Here is a 20,895-nt window from a genome sequence, read left to right on the forward strand (position 1 = left end):
TTTTATTTATTTTATAGGTGATTTTTATTTTTTAATAGATGATTTTTCTTTATTAAATTTAGAAAATAATTAAATTTAAAATAGAAGTGATTAGATTAAAAAAATCAGTTTGATTTAAATAAAATGGTTACTTGAAGAAATAAGTTTTTTTTTCAATTAATTATATATATATATATATATATATATATATATTAATAAAAATTATAAAATGTTATTTTTTTTCAAAGAAATCACAACTTAATTAAGCTTACGTTCTTAACTAATTTTTTTATTAAATATATTTGACGAAGTACAAAATGTATGATGTTTATATTTTTTTAATAAAAAATTGTACATTTTTATTTGTCAATTAAAAATAATAAAAAATTTAAATTATACTTACATATAAACTAATAGAACGAAAGTATAACATTGTATTTATATAATATAAATTTATTAAATGTTTTGAAAAATCAATAGATATGTTATTTAAAATTTTATTAGAAACAGAAAAAAAAATATTAAGGAAAGGAAGGTAAAAGTAACATTTTCGGGTAAATTTTGCATCATCATCGTATAAACTTTAATAAAATAAGACTATATGTTAACTTCGTAACTCCTAAAACTCGACAAGACATAATCTTGAAACCTCAGATTTCACACCAATTAAATTTGAAACATAATATCATTTCTTCAAAATAAAGAATTAAAAAGAAGATAAAAAATGGCGGCGACCGACTCATTTACCTTATGACAAGTCGATACCAAAGGTTGGTCACAATCCAGTGCTTCAGGTTGCAGAATACAACCGCATGCACTCTACATTGATTCATGTGAAAAATCCTTGTGGAGTGAGAAACAGAGCGGTGAAAGCGCCAAGGCTGCAACACCCACTCCCTCCCTTCAATCCCTAATTCCCCAACTCCACCACTCACTCATCACCTTCTGCCCTCAGGTAGATTCATTCTTTATTCACTCTCCTTCTTCCGCTCATCAACTCTCTCATTGTTTTTTCTTCTCCGATTTCGTGTTTCGATAACAGTTACTGTGTTCTGGTTTGTCCGTTTCCGATTCCCTCAGTGTCCATCCCAACCAAGGGTTACAGCTTTTTATTGTCCAATTCTTGGTAACTGTTTATGGTCCGATTCTTTGCGATTCACAACTAGGTTTTCAATTACACCCCAACGCCTCCTTACACAACTCATGCATTTGTTTTGTTTTGTTCCTGGTAGGATTGTTTGGGCGATCCAAGTTTTGTTACAGTGTCTCTGTTTGCTTAATGATTTTGATATCGTCTTGTGTGAAGTTGTGTTATACTCTATAACCAATCGATATCTATGAAGTAGTTCCTGTTTTGTCCTATCTTAAGGGAATCAATCTGCAAACTGAATAATTGATAATAATTCGGTGTTTTCTTCCTTTTTCAATTTTTAGATATACATTTTATTTGCGAGATGGGAATGTGTCTGGTGTCTTTCGTCTGGCGTGTGTGATATTGTGGCTCCTAAATTTACTGATGTGTGCTGACAAGAAACGAGTTGAACTGTCTGACCTAGGAAGGTATTGTTCCGTAAAGGGGAATAATATTCTTTTTAAAAGATTTTAAGTGGAATAAATTTTTCCGTTTCCGTGATTTTTTTTGGATTGCATTTCTTTTTTGTGGCTGGTATCATTGCTGAGGTTCTGCATGTTGTTTATTTTTTATTGCTTCAAAACATCTAGATGGGTTGCATGCCAGGTTTTTTCTTAATCCTGTGAATATAGGTAATGGTAAAGGTGTAACTAAGCCAGAATTAATACCTCTCAGAGAGTTCCGAATCATATAGAGTGAAATTTGAGCTGCTTGGTTCTGTGTAACAATAGACTTCCTGCACAGTTTTATTTATGGATGTCATCTATATTTTCTGAAATCAACATATTCTGAGAATAGAATATACATTCTTCTGGGGCAAGAGCTCTTCTACCATTGTGACAACCATTCCGTTCTTTATTACATACAAATGGGCTTCTGTTATGATTGCTCTGCTACACTCTGGTAGTCAATACCTTCCATTTCTTAATGCAATCTTACATGTTTGAAGCTAGTTGTTCAAACATATTTAGTGTCTTAATATACACCATAACTACATAAAATGATCTTATAATGTTATCAAATAATCGATATAGCCACATGACAATGCTATAATGATACTATGTTTTACCCTCTGCCATCATTATTTTGCCAAGGGAGGCCCACTTGCAATAGCGTGTTTATATGCTAGAAATTTTGACCTCCAGCTATATTCCACCATTTGCAATTGATAACCTTTCGTCTTACATAATGCCAATGGCATTTGTCTGTTTGATAGAAGAGAACAATGAGGAAATGATTTATGAGAATAATTCAATTTTTTTTTTTAACTAACCATGTACTTTTTGCTGTGGATGTATTTACTTTGGCAAAGTTAACAAAGCTCGTCTCAAAATGAGTTGTTTTTTAGATCTGTATTTTTCATTCCACTGCCCATGCTCTAGAGTGAAGATAAAGTATTCCTACTTAACTCTTCTTCAGCTTGAGTTTGAAGTTGTGCTTTAAGTTCAGCTTACTGGGGTTTTCCATCTTTCATCTGCTGTGCTGATGCGTTGATGCAAGGACTGAACCATATGGGTAGGCTCTTATTCATCCTATCAGCATGGATTTTAGGCATAGTAGTTAGTCACACAAAGTACTGGGCAGAATTGTGCTGGTGTGGCACCCTGGTGCTCCTCTAATGGCCATCACATTTTGCCTGGTCAATGGAGTGTGTTTCTTTGCCAAAATCACAGGTTGGAGCAGGTGTTACATTGCAATGTTTTTTGTTCAATGGCTGCCATGATGTGGCAGATTTTTGCAAACTGCCACAGGCAATTTGTGAAGGGAGGCACGCTATTGTGGCGCCATAGGCTGCAATGGAGTGTTTATCTACTTGAATTTTGATCTTCTGTTATTGAGAACATCGTTACACTGAAGATTTGTTGAAACTCAACTTTGCCCCGAAACCAGTATTGTTTTTTGGCTGCAGCCCCTTGCACCTTCTCCTCTGTCTGTGATCTTTGCCTTCTCTCTCTTTAGAAGGCAATTTAATCTTTTAAGGGGGAGATGAAAACATGGTCTTCGGGTTACACTGGTACAGTAAACAAAAGGGTTAGTGCTGAGGGAATTGGGTCAATGGGCCCACATGTATTTTTCTTTTTAATTTTTTCCTTTTTGGTTTTGGTTTGCTTTTATTACATGAGTTCCATTTGACTTCTCTTATTTATTTATTATTTAAAGGATAACAGTATTATGATAAGCTGAATAGTAGTATTAATAAACTAATACTAATAATGAGTAAGTACATACGACAACAACAACAATAATGGCCCTCATATCCATGACTTTTGTTGGTATTTACTTGTATTTGTGTCTCTTACTAGTTCTTCGTCTTAAATTGACACTGATTATTCAAATAGGTGGGGGTAAATTGATGAGCTCAGATATTAATAAATTAACCATACATGCTTTGGTCAAGACACTTTGAAATTATTTTTTGTTAATTATGAATGTGTGGTGAATTTTGAGTAGTTTTTATCATTATTGAGAATGTATACGTATGTTGGTATGCAAAAGCCAGTAGTGGTTATCCGATGATATGCCATCCTAGCTATAGCATTTTTGTGGTCTGCTGTTATGTGATGTTATTCATGATTAATAGTTATGCTTATAGAAGTGCTTCTGTTTTAAGTTTGCTTCAATTGGTTTAGTCCTTAATGGCACTTTCCAGTAGTTCTGATCTTAATTTGTTATAGTTATGAAGATTCTTTGTTATCGATTACTAATTAATTACTTAATGAATATAGACTCTCTTTCTCTAGATTTCAAAATTTTTATGTTTTCTCACTGAACAAACACAAATCCAATCTCATATGTCAATGTATCATATCTTGGTTTGTACAACCTTTCCTCTGGGTGGTCTTCTCTTCCCAGCCTAATGAGGTTGGTGGAGTAGTGTCAGCCCCACATTTTCTGGGTTGCAATACAACTCGCATTTATTTATATAGTCTTCTCCCTCTCATCTGATTACCTTTTGGACTGGTTCTCCATATCATTGAGGTCTTGTGATAAGATTTATACCCAGGCAGTTAGCAAGCCAGCTTTAGTGCTAATTGTGTTTTTTCTTTTCCAATTAAGGCAGTGTATACATCTTTCCATTTTGTATTTTTTATTGGTTTGTCTAATTTTTCTTATGCGTCAGTGTATCATAGCCTGGTTTGTCTATTCTTTCCTCTGGATTGTCTTCTCTTTCCAACCTAGTGGGGTTGGTAGAGGATTCTTAGTCCCATATTGGCTAGGTTACAACACAACTCCCATTTATAGTTGTGGGAGCCAGCTGTAGTATTGATTGTGTTTTTGTTTTCCCAATACGGCAGTGTACATTTCTTTCTATTTTTTGTATTGTTTTATTGGTTGCACATGATTTTCTCAATAATCTCATATATTGGAAGAAGAAAGAAATATTGACTGACCTTTTTATGGCTTTTATTATATTTTCATTTTATGGAGTATTACGTGGTACGTGGAGAATGGGAAGTAATAGCACTGAAAAGATCCCAATCAATACCAGTGCTGAAAGTTCAGAAACCACTATTGAAATAAAGATTAAAACATTGGATTCTCAAACGTACACCCTCAGAGTGGATAAACAGGTGTTTCTTTGACTCTGTATAATCTTTCATGACTCTTTTTGAATTTCTTGTCAAGACTTTCTATTTCTGTTTGTACATCTTGCTTTGTGCTCTGCCTAGCTGTAGAAACATGATAGCCGATAAAAACCATTAAGTGCCTATTTTGTTTTTTTAAAAGAAAAAAATCTTTTATGAAAAAATTATAATAGTTAAATAGGTTTTTCAAAATAGGCAAAAAAAACTATAAAGATTCTCCAAGGCATGGAAGAAGTAGCTTCTGAAAAAGTTCCTGAATGAATTGTCAATAAAACCACTTTTTTTTTCTAATATTTTTGGTTTTTAATTGCAACACTGTTTAAGATATCTGATCATTAGGCTGCCTCTTTGAATTACCTGACAACTTGCTTGAAGATCTGTTACTAATTGTCCTTTTCCTACAACAATATTCCCTGTCAGATGCCAGTCCCTGCCCTGAAAGAACAGATTGCTTCTGTAACTGGAGTATTATCTGAACGGCAACGCTTAATTTGCCAAGGAAAAGTTCTGAAGGATGATCAGCTCCTGTCTGCATATCGTATCCTGTTTCATTGTCTTTCCACTTTGTTGAAGGACTCACAAAGGAAGCCGATGTAGCATTTAAAGAGATGCTATCTTTCCCTTAAGTAGTTGTTAGTTATGGAGAGAAGACTTGGATTTCAGAAATACAAAATGATATGATATAATATGGTGTTTCCTTTATTTTGTGTTAAGCTTGTGTTCCTTTTACTTGTCTGGAAAGGGGCTGTGTCTTTAGCTTCTGTGTAATTTTTTAATCCACTTTGATAAAATTTTGTGTGCTTGTAAAACATATGATCCTTACTGTTTAAGTGTTGTAATCAGTGTTGTGATCAATCATTTTGTCTAGAGTTTAGATTTTGAGGCAAAAAGGCTGAAGCACATAAAAGTCAGATTTCTAAGAGGAGACACTTCCATTACAATAAAATTTTCCATCGAGCGTTGACTTTTGGCTTTATTGCCAATTACTTGAACCTGTACAGAAAAGTCTGAAGTTGAAATATAGGCCCATCCACCCATGTTATAATTTGTTTATTGTTTGCCAAATATATTAATATTATCTCTGTAATTAATGTTATTAACAAAATCAAAGAAGCACTCTTGTGGATGATTTGATTAGACACAAAAGCCATGTTGTCATGTCAAAGAAGTTTTGATGCTGTAACTGCATGGCTATTTTTTCATATCTTCAAAATGGGTTTCCTCCTTAACACGAGTAGATGTTGAAGATGGTCATACCTTACATCTGGTTGCGAGGCAACCTGACCTACCACCACCAGGAAGTCTGCCCAATCATTCAGGTTTGATGTGATTATGTACAGTATTATCATTTGCTGTTGTAATTGATTTGAAAATTATGTGCTTTAGTTTAGTAGGATTTATAGTGAAGGTTTCTTATTTCTTGTAGCAAATCTTCTCTTTTAACTAGAAAATTGGTGAAATAAAATTTAGGTGGTCTTTCTTGCAATGAAGATATTGTTAGCTTGAAACTTCTTTGTTTGTTTCCATTTTATTCCTAAAAAAAAGCATGTCTGGGGGAAAACATGAATTATAATTCAACCAGTAGACAAAGTATGTTTTCGACTTTTTAATTTCTTTTTGCCTGAAGAATCAGGTAAGATGATCAAAGCACACCGTAATAGTGCCATTTATCTGGTGCACCTTCCAGAACTAAACTAGGTAATTAGTTTAGTTTCACAAAATTTTTTACCTGATTGTGTTGGAAAATATTTCCTAAGAGCATGCCTTATTTGTGTAAGAAGAAATTCAAGAAGTGGTCATCTTGTTTGATAATTTTCCATTTGGGCACTGGCAAAATTGTCACTGTTGTTTTTTTTTTTTCTTGAAGGGTTGTTTCTTGAAGGGGTGGGGAACTGGGTGAGGAATTTTCTAGTTGATCTTGTCTTGTGGGTTACCTTCATTCTCACCTTTAATAAAAGGAGATAAGATATACTGACCTCCATGCTTACCTACATTTTGTAGTGACTGAACCGAATTCAAGCTCAAGCCTGGCAAGCCTCAGTCACAGTAGTCAAGTAGCCCCTGGTGTTTTTATTGAGACTTTCAATGTGCCTTTTCAGGGTGATGGAGTTGCACCTGAAATCAATAGGGTATAATTAAAATTTGAACAATAGGGGGCACATTGAGGGTTTTCTTTTTTGATTGGAAATTTAATTTTGATCTCATTTCTGTGCAGATCGTTTCTGCTGTTCTAGGATCCATTGGACTTCAAAATTTTGCGAGTGGTGAAGGGATTGATGTCAGGGTAAATTCAGCTTTCCGTATATTAATGAACTTATGATGTGTGACCAATAAAAAATGGTATTTGCATGTCTTTTTTATTCATCTGAAAACCTTTTCCATGACATCTGGGCATATTGGATTGAATGAAGGAGCATGATTCCCAAGGTGCTGGGAGAATTTCAGGCTCTAGTGGGATATTTGATTCATCTCATCCTCAACCCGAACAATCAGGTTTTCGGATTTTGTCTGATAGATCACGTAATGCCTTTGGAGCTCCAGCGGCAGTATCTCTAGGGTCTCTGCAGCCTCCTGTATGTGCTAAATCTTTATTTAATTTCTTTCAGGTGTACATATTCTTTTATTCTTTTATATTTGACATTTTGAGTCTTTTCCTCTCTTGCTGACAATAAATCAAACAATTTATTTCTTAAATATGGCTTTGTAGGTCATTCCTGATTCTTTGACAACTTTGTCCCAATATTTAAGTCACATAAGCAATGAATTTGATGCAATTGGTAAGCATGCCATGTTGAATCTAATAGTTATCCTTCACTGCCTTCTGCTGCATTATTGTTTTTTGAGAATGACACATTTTACTGGCAGTGAGAGAAGGGGGGAATATTGCCCAAGCAGCTGAGGCTCAAAGGAACGTAGAAACTAGACCTGTTTCTTCACGTTCAGGGTCAGGTTCAGCTTTAGAAGGGTTTTCATCTCCCACATTGTTGGCAGAAGTTCTGCTTTCTACCAGACGAATGATTGTTGAACAAGCTGGCGAATGCTTACTTGTGAGTTTTAAAATATCCTCTTAATTTTTCTTCTATGTTTGCCGTTATTTTCTTCCTCACTGTTAACAAGTAGGCATGTGGTGTTATATAATTATTTTCTTTATTCTGCTAAACATATAAAATTGCCATGTTCATTATATACTACTTCCACAGCAACTATCAAGGCAGCTAGAGAATCAAGCAGATGTAACCGATCCACTGTTGCGGTCAAGCATTCAGTCTAGGGCCTTGAGAACTGGAGTTTTGTTTTATAACCTTGGTGCATTTTTACTTGAACTTGGTCGCACAACCATGACACTGCGTTTGGGTCAAACATCGGTAGGCATGGTTTCCCATTGTTGGTATCTTATTAGTTAATTTTTAGGTTTGTGCTTCTAAGTACTAATTAACTTTCTGCAGTCTGAAGCTGTAGTTAATGGTGGGCCTGCAGTTTTTATATCCCCAAATGGTCCTAACCATATCATGGTTCAGGTACTTTTGTCTTTCTATCATTCTTGTCGTGATGACTATACTGCTTTTGCTTATTGACCTGCATGGTTCCAGCCCCTTCCTTTTCAACCTGGAACAAGCTTTGGCGCTGTTCCTGTGGGAGCTGCACAGTCTAGCTCAAGTTTAGGTAGTGGACTTGGTTCAAGCTTTTTCCCTAGGCGTATAGATATACAGATACGACGAGGTACAGTATATATATATATTTTTTAGTTTACTGGTTCCTGTTGCTTTGCATTATGTTTCTAACTTATATGTAACTTCATTTCTATTATTAGGTACCTCATCAACATCATCCAATACCAATCAAGAAGAACGCAATGATACACAACCTGCCTCAGTACAAAGAAATCCAGGTGAAAATCCTGTTAATCAGGCAACCTCTAGGCGTCCAGATGCTTCTTTTCCTGGGGAACCAGGAGTAAGGTTAGTGCCTATTAGAACCATGGTTGCAGCAGCAGTACCGGGTCCTGTGGTCCGTCCCCCTTCAGAATCATCTGGTAATTCTCTAGGGCTTTACTATCCAATTCTTGGGAGATTTCAACATGTGTCTTCTGGACATGTAAATAGTGAACAGAGATCTCAACATTCAAGTCAGCATCATGCTGCAGTACCATCAACTACTGATTCCATGTTGGAAAGGCAAACCACAGATGATTCTACAAGGAATGGTAATTTAACAATTGTCTTTCAATATCTGAAACCACTGATTGCTTCATGTTACAAGATGATTGCAGAGTATGTGATCCAAAACTACTTTTCTATAGTTTGTTAAAATAATCAATGCTTATTTATTTTGATTGAAGATGTAATGCTCGACAGTGTTACTACCGAACCCCTCCCATCCCTTATTCTTGACTTTGGATTGTCATTTCATAAGAGAAAACTGGATTTTGGAGACATCACTGCAACATTGTCAACTCTAATGAAAAGTGGACTAACTTTTTCATCAAGTCTCTAGGAGAACCAAAGATTGATTACATTTGTAGCAAGCTGGGCACATACTACCTATATGCTCAACTTGAGGGAAAGTGTTATAATTAAAAAAAACAAGAAATTGATACTATATAATCAGGAATATAGTTGTAATTATAGAAATAGGGGTTGATTCTAAACAAGTGTATCTAGATTATATATGTATTATTAGGAACCTTTTTTTTTTATTTATTCCCATTATTAGAGGATATCAAATCTTTTCTATTCATTATAATGATTCCTTTTTGTCTATTTATAAAGCACCCCTGCTGTAACATACAATTTCAGCTCGATGTTTCTCTCTTACCTAGAGTTTCTATAGTTCTTAACAAAATAAGTTGGAAAGAAATAATATAAGTGAAATAGTAATAAGCAAAACTAGACTACTTTATATTTTCTGTCAAGTTTAAAGACTTTAATATCCTCATCGGCACTATGATATAATATCATAAGGTAGAAGGCATTTCAAGTGCTAGTTTATTCTTTCCTAAACACCTGATGACAATGTTCCTTTCGTTTCCCTAAGATAGATGACTTAAGTGATATTTTTCAGTAATTTAATGTGTTCAACTAGTTAATTGTCTAAATTTACCCTATCCTGGATATGACATTCTTCTTGATAGCTATGAACTAAAGATATCTTCCAGATTATTCTTATGATTGAATGATTGATTAATCATGCTTTTTAAGCTTTTTATTGTTGAATTCAATGTTTGATTCATTTTGGCGAGGAAGATATATTGCTACTTCCTTCTTTTACTTCTACAAACCTTCTTAAGTGTATCATTTCTATAAAATGCACATATTTATATTCTTCTATCCAGAGCGCCCCAACGACCCTCCCCTCCTCCGTTTTTTTTTTTTCTGTAACTGCATGCACAAAAATGGAGCACTTATAGGTTTCATTTGTAGCCCAACTTTGTAATCATTCAATTGGTTGCTCATACAAATTCATCAGAGTTTATGAGGAGTCAGTCAATACCTTGTTCATATAGCTCATGGTTTACTTATTTTGCCGGTTATAAAATTATCTGATATATAGTGTAAGGATATGAGAGATAAATTTGATTTTAGTTAATTTGCCATTGAACTTTGTTGTAGTAGGATCCTTATCAACTCCAAGCACAAGACCGGAGCCATCTAATTCTCGTGTTGTAAATATCAATATTCTGGCTGCCAGTGGACCCCAAAACAACCAAGAAACTGAGCGGCAAATACCAAGCAGTGTACTTCAGTTATTAAGGTCACTCTTTCCTGGTGGAGAAATTCATGTGGAAGATTCAAGTGTACAAGGAGTAACTGCAGGTTCTGACTCAGATCATGCTGCAACATCAAGGGGGGCTGCCCAAGTACCCGAAGCACAACCTAATGCCAGTGAAGAAGGAATATTTTTGTCAAATATGCTCCGTGAAATCATGCCAGTCATATCTCAACAAGTAGGGTTGGAGGGAAATCCTTCAGAAGATCATATGGCTCAAGCTTCTTCAACCCAGGTGTGCAGACTTCATTGTTTGCGTTCCTTATTCTATTTTTTATTTGCTTGATTACATTTGCTATTTGGTCAACATCAACTACCAAAACTTCTCTCGCACATTGTGAGTGCTTCTTGACTTTTGACACACGTAGGGAATATCATATTTTAAAGATTCAAAATTTTTTATCCTTACTCCAATCCCTCTGGGTGTCACTTTCTCCAAGGTTGCTGAACAGATATAATATAGCAAAATTATTAGGCGAGATTATGCAGGAGACTATTCCTAATGTTATGTCTAGTGAAAATTGAGTATTGTAACTACGTCTTCTATGAAAAAAGACAAAAGAAACTGATAAGCCTATGTGCATGCAGGTTGAAACTGATGTCGGGACATCACGCAGACCGGGTGATTCTGACTCAAGCCCCCCAAATCCAAAACGTCAAAAGGTCTCTCTTCTACTTTTGAGTTTGTAAACTGTTCTTGTGCACTATTTATTTAAAACCTCAGTTTGGATTAGCATCCCAGTTCTAGGATGGAATGCATGTGCCTAGAATTATAACTGTTAATAAATGACAATAACACTACCGAAAGCCTATTCATTGGGTCAGGTACATGAGTCTAAGGATGCCGGATTGTTTCTGTTGTAAACAATTCTTTAAAGAGGCCATTTAATTATATATACTTTCTAATGGTTTCAATTGAAGAGTCGTTACTGATCTGTCACTGCCTCTAATTATTTGGCTTTCATGTCATTTGATGAACTCTTCTAATAAAGATTTTTATTGGTTTTCTTTTCACATACTTGTATCATCCTGGGTGTGATTCTACTGCCACCTTTTTCTTACTAAATATCACTCTTACTTCCTTTCCTACCCATTACTTATAGATATATTAATTTATAATTATGCCTATGAAATTGTCTAGTTATCCGAACATTCAATGTATTTGTATTGCATTATGAAAATGAACGTGATTAAATGCATACAGGGTGCATTTGTACAAGAGATTTTCTAAACCACAATGATTAAGCTTATTGGATTTGATATCTTTCATAGCGGTAGTTCCATTCTTCTTGCTTCCTAGAGAGTGGCAGAGGGGGTGAATGGTTACAAAATACAAAGGCATCCCAACCCTTAAGTGGGTGAAAGCTTCAGTATGAGAGGTTGTATAATAGGGAGTGTGAGTGCAAACCTGATATCTGATTCTCTTTCTAAGGATGTCCCAGGCAAGCTCTGCTCCATGACTGTGTGTCTGCCATTCTCAGTCCATGTGGGATCCTGTTGGATCATATCCCCAGTACTGTTTTTAGGGGACGAAAGGAAAAAGTTTTTGACCGTCTTTTCAGGCCCAACCTGATAAGATGATCTAGAATAAGTGTTACTGAGCCCAGTAAGTGCAAGTCCCAAGTACCTAAATTATTCAAAGACTGTGTTTTTAATTAATTAGATACTGGCCTAGAGAGGGTCATTATTCCAATCCTACCCCCCCAAACCCTATATATACGAGTGTACATACAGTTTGAAGGAAATGAAATATCTACCCTTTACTATTTTTTGTCTTCTTTACTTTTCATATGCCTATTCCTTTCGTAGGTTAATTTGTAGTGCTGCTTAACAACTTTGTTGCTTCCGTCCATCCACCAAGGAGAACGATGACCCCCTTAAAAGCATTCATGATATTTTGTTAGCCATGCAGTCCCCCACATGGAAGCTCAAGACAGCTGTCTGTCGTCAACTACTCCAACTATTTTCCACACCATTGCCAACTACTCCAACCATTCAGTTCAAACTCAATGTCAGAATTAAACTTCTAAAGTACAGGGATTTCAGTTTCAGTTTTTCTATAAACTTGGAAAAACAAATCTTGTGCCTGATGCACTCTCCAGGAAATTTTTGAAACCCATCTTCACCTCCATCTCCTCATTGGTTCCGCAACTCTTGACCAAACTTCATCAATTTTACACTACCACTATAGAATAGAAGGCAAAATGTTAATGGGCAAATACACCTCCCCTATCCTCAAGCACTTCAAACCGTTCGAACTCATACTGTTACCAATTCTGACGACAAAGACTCCCCAATGGCGGAAGATATTGTTACTGAACCTAGTAAACGCTAGGTCCAAACACCTAAATGGTTGGAAGAATATGTTTTGATTAATGAAATGTCTTCCTTTTTTGGGCACATGGAGACCCCTTACTGCAATCCTGTCCCGAATGTTAAACGTACGACTATTCCTACTATTGAAGGGAATGAAAAATCTACTTTTTTCTATTTTGTCTTTTTACTTTCCTTTTACGTATTCTTTTCCTAGGTTAATTTGTAGCGCAGCCTGACAATAAGCCTATTGAAGATGATCTGATCAGAATAGATCGTGTTTATCCTTTAATAAAGACACCATTGCAAATTGTTAAAGGTCCACCATTGACTAAAAATATAGTCAAATTATACATAAAAGTGAGAGTAAATGTCATCTTATAACCCGATTCTGTGAGGCTGCATAAAACTTAGGCCACATTCTAAGACATTATTGTCATGGTGAGTCTTTACAACTTTTGAAGTGTGATATTGAAGTATAAGCTGCAGTGAATTTTATCTAATAATAATTATGGTCTCCGGATTCTTGTCGGCAGCTTTTCTCTTGTTTATACAGATTAATGATTGATGAAGGTTGATGTTTTTATTTGCCCACACTGTAAGTTTATGGACGTTAAATGAAGTGTATGGACGTTAAATGAAAACATGAGTGTTAAGTATCTAATAACATTTCTGCAAAATGATCCTAATGCAAGTTTTGAATTATTTTTTGTTACAATTTCAACTGCAACTGCATTTTTAATAGTGTCATGGTTTCTTAATGCAGATGGAGTGAAATAGAGGATAATGTTCACTGTGCAGTCGTGGAAGATTACGATCACAAGAAACAGAATTTGGGGTGAAACTCAAGATGTCAATATGGTATTAAGTTCTTTCCTAGTTTTTTATATGAAGCGTGATTTCATTCTCTCATGCTGTAGACAAATTTTAAGAAGACTGCTCTCCGGACTATGTGACAACTTGTACGTTACTGGCATTGGAATTGAACTTCCCTAAGTTCGATTTTATTATGCTAGGAATTGATAATAGAATTCAACATTAGAATTGAGATTAGTCACATCTTATAAATTAAATTTGGCGTCCTTGAGGTCTTTATTGAAGAACTGAATCAAACATTTCTCCATTTTTAGGAATAATTTTCATTTCAAGAAAGCAATAATTGAGATGCAGGTATACTATACCCGTTCTAGTTACCTTTTTCCAATAGTAGCTATTGGTCTGTATGTCTTATTATTAAAATATCCTTTCATTTAATTTAGTAGTAGCCTGAAGTAGGACTTTTCTTATATTAAACCGTCAATTTATAGTTATAATTTTATTCTTTCTTTAATCTGGTTGTTAAAGTAAAAAAAGATAGAAGAATTAGAAATAATGTTGAGTTATTTTCTAATTGTTAATAGCTCTTTAAATTAGGCTTTAAATTTGTGTGACACCCAAGTCAGTAGGGATTAAGTTTATGTATATTCATTATTTGTAAAATTACCTGTATAATTTTGTTACTTTAAGAATTACCAGAGTATTGAAATTTGTATGTTTTGTTATTTTAATTATTTTTCCTTTAACAATAATGCGATGAATATTTTAGCGATTTGAGATCATCTTCTAAACTCAATTTTGTCAAATCTGGATCTACTGTAACGAAACGACCTTCATAGACTTTGTATAATAATTGTAAATATATGATTCTTGCATGTAATAAATGGTTTGATTTAAAAAATGTATAAATTGTAAATCTTTGCTATCTTAATATTGGATATTTGGTATTTTTACTCTTAAACAAGTCAGAATACTTTGTATTCATTATTTTTAATTTTAAATATATAACTAAGCACTTAAAAAATTTGTTTGGTAGTTTTTTTTGTTTTAATTTTGCCGTTGTCAGGTGTTCTAATCATTTGTACTAGGATAATTTAAGTCATGAATTTACTGATGTAATGTAAATATATATTTATTCATAATAAGCAGTTCAATATGTATTTATTGATAGTGTAAAATTATTTTACATTTTAGCATTAAATTATTCTTAATTTTACAAAAAAAAATTATTTCATAAAAAGAACATGTTTTTAGCATATTTAATAATACAAATGCGAATATTAATGGACATTATTTTTTAATGCAAGAATAAAGTATCCCAATGAACATTACTTTTTTTTTCCTAACCCTGTTGTGTTGAATTTAAAACCTTTTTTTAAAGATAGTGTAAAAATGGACTTTTGGGGCATTACACGAGTAAATTTGTATTTTTATAAAAAGAAAAGATGATTGATTTATAAGTAAAATAGTAAAAACTATGTTTATTTCGAATTGGCAAGTGGAAATTTGTTTAGATTTCACTTATTCAAAATTTCTAAATTTTATTTTCTGAGGTCGTCTATTATTATGTGTGTGTAAGAAAAAAAGTTGAGACATAAGTATATAAAACAATAAGTATTTTTAAAATAAAAATAATGAAAGGACAAAATATTAATAGTTTTGGAATGAATGTATGCTATCAAGTTTAACAATTAATTGTTATTTATAATTTTTTGTAAGATTTAATAAGTTTTAAGAATTATAACATTATATTTAAGATAAAAAAAATATGTAAAATATTATGCTCATAATGCAATATGATTGTGTCTGGATGGTTTAATAATTAATGATCCATTTAGTGAATTTTTTAAATAATATTTTTATTATTCACACATTATAATATTTCATTCAAATCTTACACATTAGTATTTCTTTATCACCGTCATTATATAACATTCAATTTTAAAATTATTATTAATATTAGTTTTTTTATGTATGTATGTTTACTTTTTTTATCATAAAAAATAAATTATTATTATAATTTAAAAGTAAATACAAATAATTTTACAGTAGATAATTTTTTAATTTATTATGTAGATACTTTATTAATATAGATATTTATTTTAATTTCAAAAATATTAAATTTAAAAAATTAGTGAAATAAATATAAACAGTTAAATTTTTAAAAAAATTACTTGAAAGGTAAATTTGATAAAGTAAGTTTAACAAATAAGTTGTTGTAGTGAGTAAAATAATATATATATATATATATATATATATATATATATATATTTATATTTATATATATCCACCAATATAATTTTTTATATAATTTTATAGATAATTATTTAAACATAAAATCAATAAATTGTAGTTTTAAATAATAATTATCAGCCATGAAAAAATATGTAATGATATGAATAAAAGCCTATTTCATCAAACTAAAATCATTTATTTTGTGTTTTTGTTATTGTTAGGATTTAGACTTTACTATTATGTGAATTATTGTCCTAACTAGAAAAACCTAACTGATTAAGTTATGATTATATAGAAATACAAAAATACTAGTAGTAACTCATAATTTATGGATTTGAATTTGTATACCTAACTTATACACGAATTTATGGATCTTTCAAATTATATTAATTAAGAAGTGTTCAAGGAATTCTTCAGATTTTCTAAAAAACAAAAAAAATATTTAATGGGTTCTTAAATTTTTTATAAAAACTAATTTCACCTTTAATTTAATATTTAGAATGCAATAAATTTAATTTATTAACTTTTTAATAAGTCTTTAGAATAAGACTAAAAAAAATTCACAGCCCATTTTAAAAAGCCCAAAATCGAAGATCTCAACAAACAAAAAGCAGCCTTTTTCTCTCTTACACCAGTGAGAGTAGTGATTAGGGTTTCTGTGGGCTACTTCATCCCTGTCGTCTGTGCCGCACCCCTCTACCATGGCTGAACAAGTATTTTCTCAATTTTTTGCTTTTCAATGGTTCTTAATCCTTGTTTGGATCTTCCGTTGATTTTGTTCTTTTCTTTTGTATTGCAGACCGAGAAGGCGTTTTTGAAGCAACCAAAAGTGTTCCTCTGGTACGTTACATACTTGCAAGAACGAATAACTTTTTTTTTTTTTTCACATTGTGGATTTAATGCTGAATATATATCTTATTTTTTTCTTAGCTCGAAGAAATCTGGAAAGGGGAAGAGACCTGGGAAAGGTGGAAATCGCTTTTGGAAATCCATTGGACTCGGATTTAAGACTCCCAGAGATGCCATCGAAGGTATCATCTTTCCTCTTTCCTTATCACTTATTGCATCGCATCATGTTTGCTCCGTGAGATGTAAATCTATAGGTTACAGATTATTGTTTTTGCGGTTAAAAAAGTGCATTCCTAAGTAGGCTTTTTGTTGCCTATTTATTATTGATATTTTAGGTTGTCTAAATAGGTCATTTATATATTTTCGACTCCTTTGATTTATCACAGGAACCTACATCGACAAGAAGTGCCCCTTCACCGGCAATGTCTCTATTCGTGGCCGTATCCTTGCTGGAACATGTCATAGTGCTAAGATGAATAGGACTATTATTGTTAGGAGGAATTATCTCCATTTTATTAAGAAGTATCAGAGGTATTATTGTCCCATGTTTTTCTAATTAGTTTGTTTATGATTGGAGAAATGTAGTAATAGTTGTTTTCTTTTATGTAAAGGTATGAGAAGAGGCACTCCAATATTCCTGCTCATATATCACCTTGCTTCCGCGTGAAGGAAGGTGATCATGTCATTATTGGTCAGTGCAGGTGAGATTTTATGAAAGTAATTCTTTTCGGGTATTGTATTGGTATTTGTATCTGTATGGTGATTATTTTACCACTCATGCAGGCCACTCTCCAAGACGGTGAGGTTCAATGTGTTGAAGGTGATTCCTGCAGGATCTTCCAGCGGTGCGAAGAAGGCATTTACCGGAATGTGAGCTTTGTTTTCCAGTTTTAGGATTTTGTTATACGTTGTGCTAGCTTTGTATTTTTTTTTAAACAATGTAGACTCTTTACTGTTTTCAGTACTTTTATTTTAGTGTTATTCTGGGTTTAAAGTTGGGGGAATTGTTTTTAGACTGAGATCTAAAGTTTTGCTCTAATTAATTTGAAACAAATATTTTTGCTACAATGTGTTTGTTATTGGAAACTAAAGTAAGATTATTAGTTTTTAGACAAGATTGGATTATATGTAGTGTTAGAACCAGATATGTAGATTAGAATTCAGTAGTACTTTAGTGTGTATATGAGTTTTGAATCTCTAAAACAGTATATATTGAATTTTCCTTTAACACTGTCATTATTTGATCATATATTTCACACCTGCATGAATATAAAAGATATTGTTTGCAGAGGAGAACGGTTCTGCAGAGCCAAGTTTTTTTCATCCACCGTATTAAATCCAAACCATTATATTCCCGTTTCTGGGGCATTTATAATTTGAATGATGGTCACTGAATTCTAATCTACATATCATGGAAGCATATGCGAAATATTTAGTTACCTTGCTTCAAGTTACTACTAGTTATGTTGTTAAGCATGAATATTTGGGTGTTCCAAGTTTGGAATGGCAAGGATTTCAAACCTGTTTTTCCGAATGAATCTTTTGACTCATACAAGGTGATTTCAGTTCATCAGTAGGAGCTTTTTTTTTTTTTTTACTGAACTTGTAATTTAGAAGTAGTTGTAGGACTTTTTCGGATGATAAAAAGAATGTTGAGATTATCCGTTGTGGCGTTTGGAAAAGGGAAAAAATGAATTTTTAGTAGGTTAAAGTTGTCAAATGTGGTGCGTCAGGAATGGATTCTTTGGCTTGAACAAGCAGCATCGTTTTGCACCTCAATACATTTAAATATGCATCGAGTTGGGAAATGATATAGTTTTCCTTTTTTTTTTCTTTTCTTTCGTCTTCTTTCTTCCTTCATCTTCGTAGTTCCTTTCTTTTGTCCGTTCTTCATCTTCTTACACCAGTTCCATAACTCTTTTCATCTTCTTCCTAATGAAAGAAAGATATCTTAAATTTAAATGAGATTAGTATAAATAAATTAAATCTAGATAATGAATATAATAACCATTTGATATAAATTTATATTAATAAATTGGTCTGGCCTACTTGACTGTATATGTTCTGGTGAATCCAAAGAAACAACTACCTAGTTTTTTGGTACTGAGTTTGCATTTGCAGGCCTAAAATCACTCAGTGAGTGACAAGGCTATAGATCGTGTTGATTTCTGTTTAATCTGAACAACCAATAATCAAAACAAACTTATCCTGGATGAATTTGAATTTATATGTATCTGTGAATATCCCCATTGAGATGTAGAGACACACTCAGTTTTTTTTTTTAATTTGAAGTTATTGAGATTTCTGAGGATTTACTTCTAATTCAAATAATGAGTAAAATAGTAATTTAAATAACAGATTTTCATCTGAAAATCTTAATATGAAGAATTCATTTCATAATACATTTAATATGATTCAAAAGAAAATATTTCAAAATTTTGGAAAACATGTTTTAGAAACAAATAATCCAGAAATCACTTTTATAGAAGATAAAATTGTCATTTTCAAAATTAAAGGGTACAGTTAAAATTATAGGGTGTAAGAAGAAAAGAAGTCTGGATTAATTAGTGAATCTTCTAGGGACATTAATTGGTGAAAGGACCAAAGTCTAAAAAGGATGACGAGTACTACTATCTCTAGTGTGGAACTACTATTATTATTATTATTATAAAAAGGCAATTGCTATTATTTGAGGGAGTATGAATAACAGTTTTTTGAGAAAAAAATTAATGAACATGGATAATTAGAATAAATAATTGATTTTTGTGAAAGTAAATATAAAAGTTTTTATACTGTTAATAAATTAAGAATAATATCTATTAAATTGAAATATATATAATATAATTTATTTCTAAATATTTGATATTGAAGAGTTATATTTTTTTTAATATTGAATATTTAATATTATATATTTTTTATCGTAAATTTTTTATTTTATAAAAATTAATTAATTGATATTGAAACAGTAAAAAAAAGGATATGGGAATGGGATACGAATGTATATCCGTTATCCGATAGGGATAAAGACGAGACAAAAACTTTAATACCCGTTAAGTTTGGATATGGAAATAAAAGTTATTTTCTTCTTTAAAGATGAGTATGAGATAATGAAACTCATTTCCGTTCTCGTCTATTACTATCACTACTTATTTATCTACCATAAATGTACAGTGAAACACAGGCACGACATTAACATGCTTGCCTTAACTAAAAACCATACTTATGTAACATGGAATATATTATAAAAAAACGAGATAAGAAAAGTTGTATAAACATATAATATTCCATGAATTATAAAATAGGTTACTGGTTTAGTTTGAGAGATGCAAATGAAATAAAAATAGATGAAAAGAAGGTCGTTAAAGGTTTGTTAAATTTCAATTTGTTTTGAAAGTGATTTGGATGTATTAAGTGGCAATGTTTGACTTGAGGTTGAATGGCTGCATGCGTAATGCATTGGAAACATAGCCACAAAGAAACACAACCTTATGAAATTGTCGGTGCAAGTTTTGAGTGCGATTTGAATTCTCTTCACATTTCAAATGCTTAATAATAGTGCGGTTGGTCAGTAGTTTTTTTATGTGATCAACAATGACTATTTAACCACTCATTTTTTTAACATTTAAAGGCTAATTAATTATAACTCTTTACTCTTACAATATATGCTAATACTCTGCATAATTCTTTAGCCAACTTTTCAACATATTATTAGGCTCAAATTAGTGGTAGTGATGATGATTTTTTTTTTCTTTCTTTTTTATTCACTTTTTATATTAGCAATGGTGGATTATTTTGATTAAATTTATTCTTATTTCTAAAATAAATGTTCATATTTGTTTTTGTTTTTGGTATGAAATTTATGTTCTACCTTGGTCTTCATTTAAGAATGGGTATTTTGTAACCACATTCTACACTATTGATTGAATTTTTTTCTTCTTTAGAAAATAAAAATCACAACAATAGAAATATGATAAGATTAATTTTTTTTATAATATTTAACATTAAACAATAAATTTGCATAAATATTAAAATAGAGTATCAACATATTAATTAATTAGAATAAAGTTATATATAATTCAAATGTTGTAATAACCACAACTTTTATTATTTTTACAATTTTTAATCTAAATAAACTTAAAATGTTCAAAAAGTCAAATTATTGAAAGAAAATGAAAACTTATGTAGCGAAAAAATTCTTCAAATAAAAAAAATAAAACT

General features: G+C 32.2%; 2 protein-coding genes across 3 annotated transcripts; both read left to right on the forward strand.

Moving 5' to 3' along the window:
• The first annotated feature begins 725 nt into the window (after positions 1–725).
• LOC114179137 (ubiquitin-like domain-containing protein CIP73) lies at positions 726–13,877 on the forward strand. 2 transcript variants are annotated; one of them, XM_028065364.1, is made up of 16 exons: positions 726–934; positions 4,541–4,683; positions 5,119–5,236; positions 5,937–6,017; positions 6,700–6,827; positions 6,914–6,982; positions 7,110–7,271; positions 7,406–7,475; positions 7,564–7,745; positions 7,899–8,063; positions 8,145–8,216; positions 8,289–8,418; positions 8,510–8,902; positions 10,308–10,699; positions 11,053–11,127; positions 13,544–13,877. In XM_028065364.1, exons 2-16 carry the CDS (start codon positions 4,561–4,563, stop codon positions 13,550–13,552), a joined length of 2,169 nt encoding a protein of 722 aa, XP_027921165.1. In that variant the 5' UTR covers positions 726–934; positions 4,541–4,560; the 3' UTR covers positions 13,553–13,877. The 2 variants fall into 2 exon arrangements, with proteins under 2 accessions (XP_027921165.1, XP_027921166.1); XM_028065365.1 differs by having other exon boundaries at positions 10,311–10,699.
• A 2,525-nt stretch (positions 13,878–16,402) lies between these two features.
• On the forward strand, positions 16,403–17,792 carry LOC114176809 (40S ribosomal protein S11-like). Its single transcript, XM_028061973.1, has 6 exons — positions 16,403–16,541; positions 16,628–16,668; positions 16,759–16,859; positions 17,064–17,208; positions 17,289–17,378; positions 17,461–17,792. The coding sequence occupies exons 1-6, from the start codon at positions 16,530–16,532 to the stop codon at positions 17,549–17,551; spliced, it is 480 nt and encodes a 159-aa protein (XP_027917774.1). The 5' UTR covers positions 16,403–16,529; the 3' UTR covers positions 17,552–17,792.
• Positions 17,793–20,895: the final 3,103 nt, after the last annotated feature.

This window comes from Vigna unguiculata, chromosome 3 (assembly GCF_004118075.2).
Source record: "Vigna unguiculata cultivar IT97K-499-35 chromosome 3, ASM411807v1, whole genome shotgun sequence".
NCBI classification, from domain to species: Eukaryota; Viridiplantae; Streptophyta; class Magnoliopsida; order Fabales; family Fabaceae; genus Vigna; species Vigna unguiculata.

Excerpts from the sequence above, each read along its gene's own strand:
- LOC114179137 (XM_028065364.1), top strand. The coding sequence starts at position 4,561 with ATGGGAAGTAATAGCACTGAAAAGATCCCAATCAATACCAGTGCTGAA. Across the intron at positions 4,684-5,118 it reads CCCTCAGAGTGGATAAACAG|ATGCCAGTCCCTGCCCTGAA; the intron begins GTGTTTCTTTGA and ends ATTCCCTGTCAG. Across the intron at positions 6,983-7,109 it reads GTGAAGGGATTGATGTCAGG|GAGCATGATTCCCAAGGTGC; the intron begins GTAAATTCAGCT and ends GATTGAATGAAG.
- LOC114176809 (XM_028061973.1), top strand. Across the intron at positions 16,860-17,063 it reads TCCCAGAGATGCCATCGAAG|GAACCTACATCGACAAGAAG; the intron begins GTATCATCTTTC and ends GATTTATCACAG. Across the intron at positions 17,209-17,288 it reads TTTATTAAGAAGTATCAGAG|GTATGAGAAGAGGCACTCCA; the intron begins GTATTATTGTCC and ends TTTTATGTAAAG.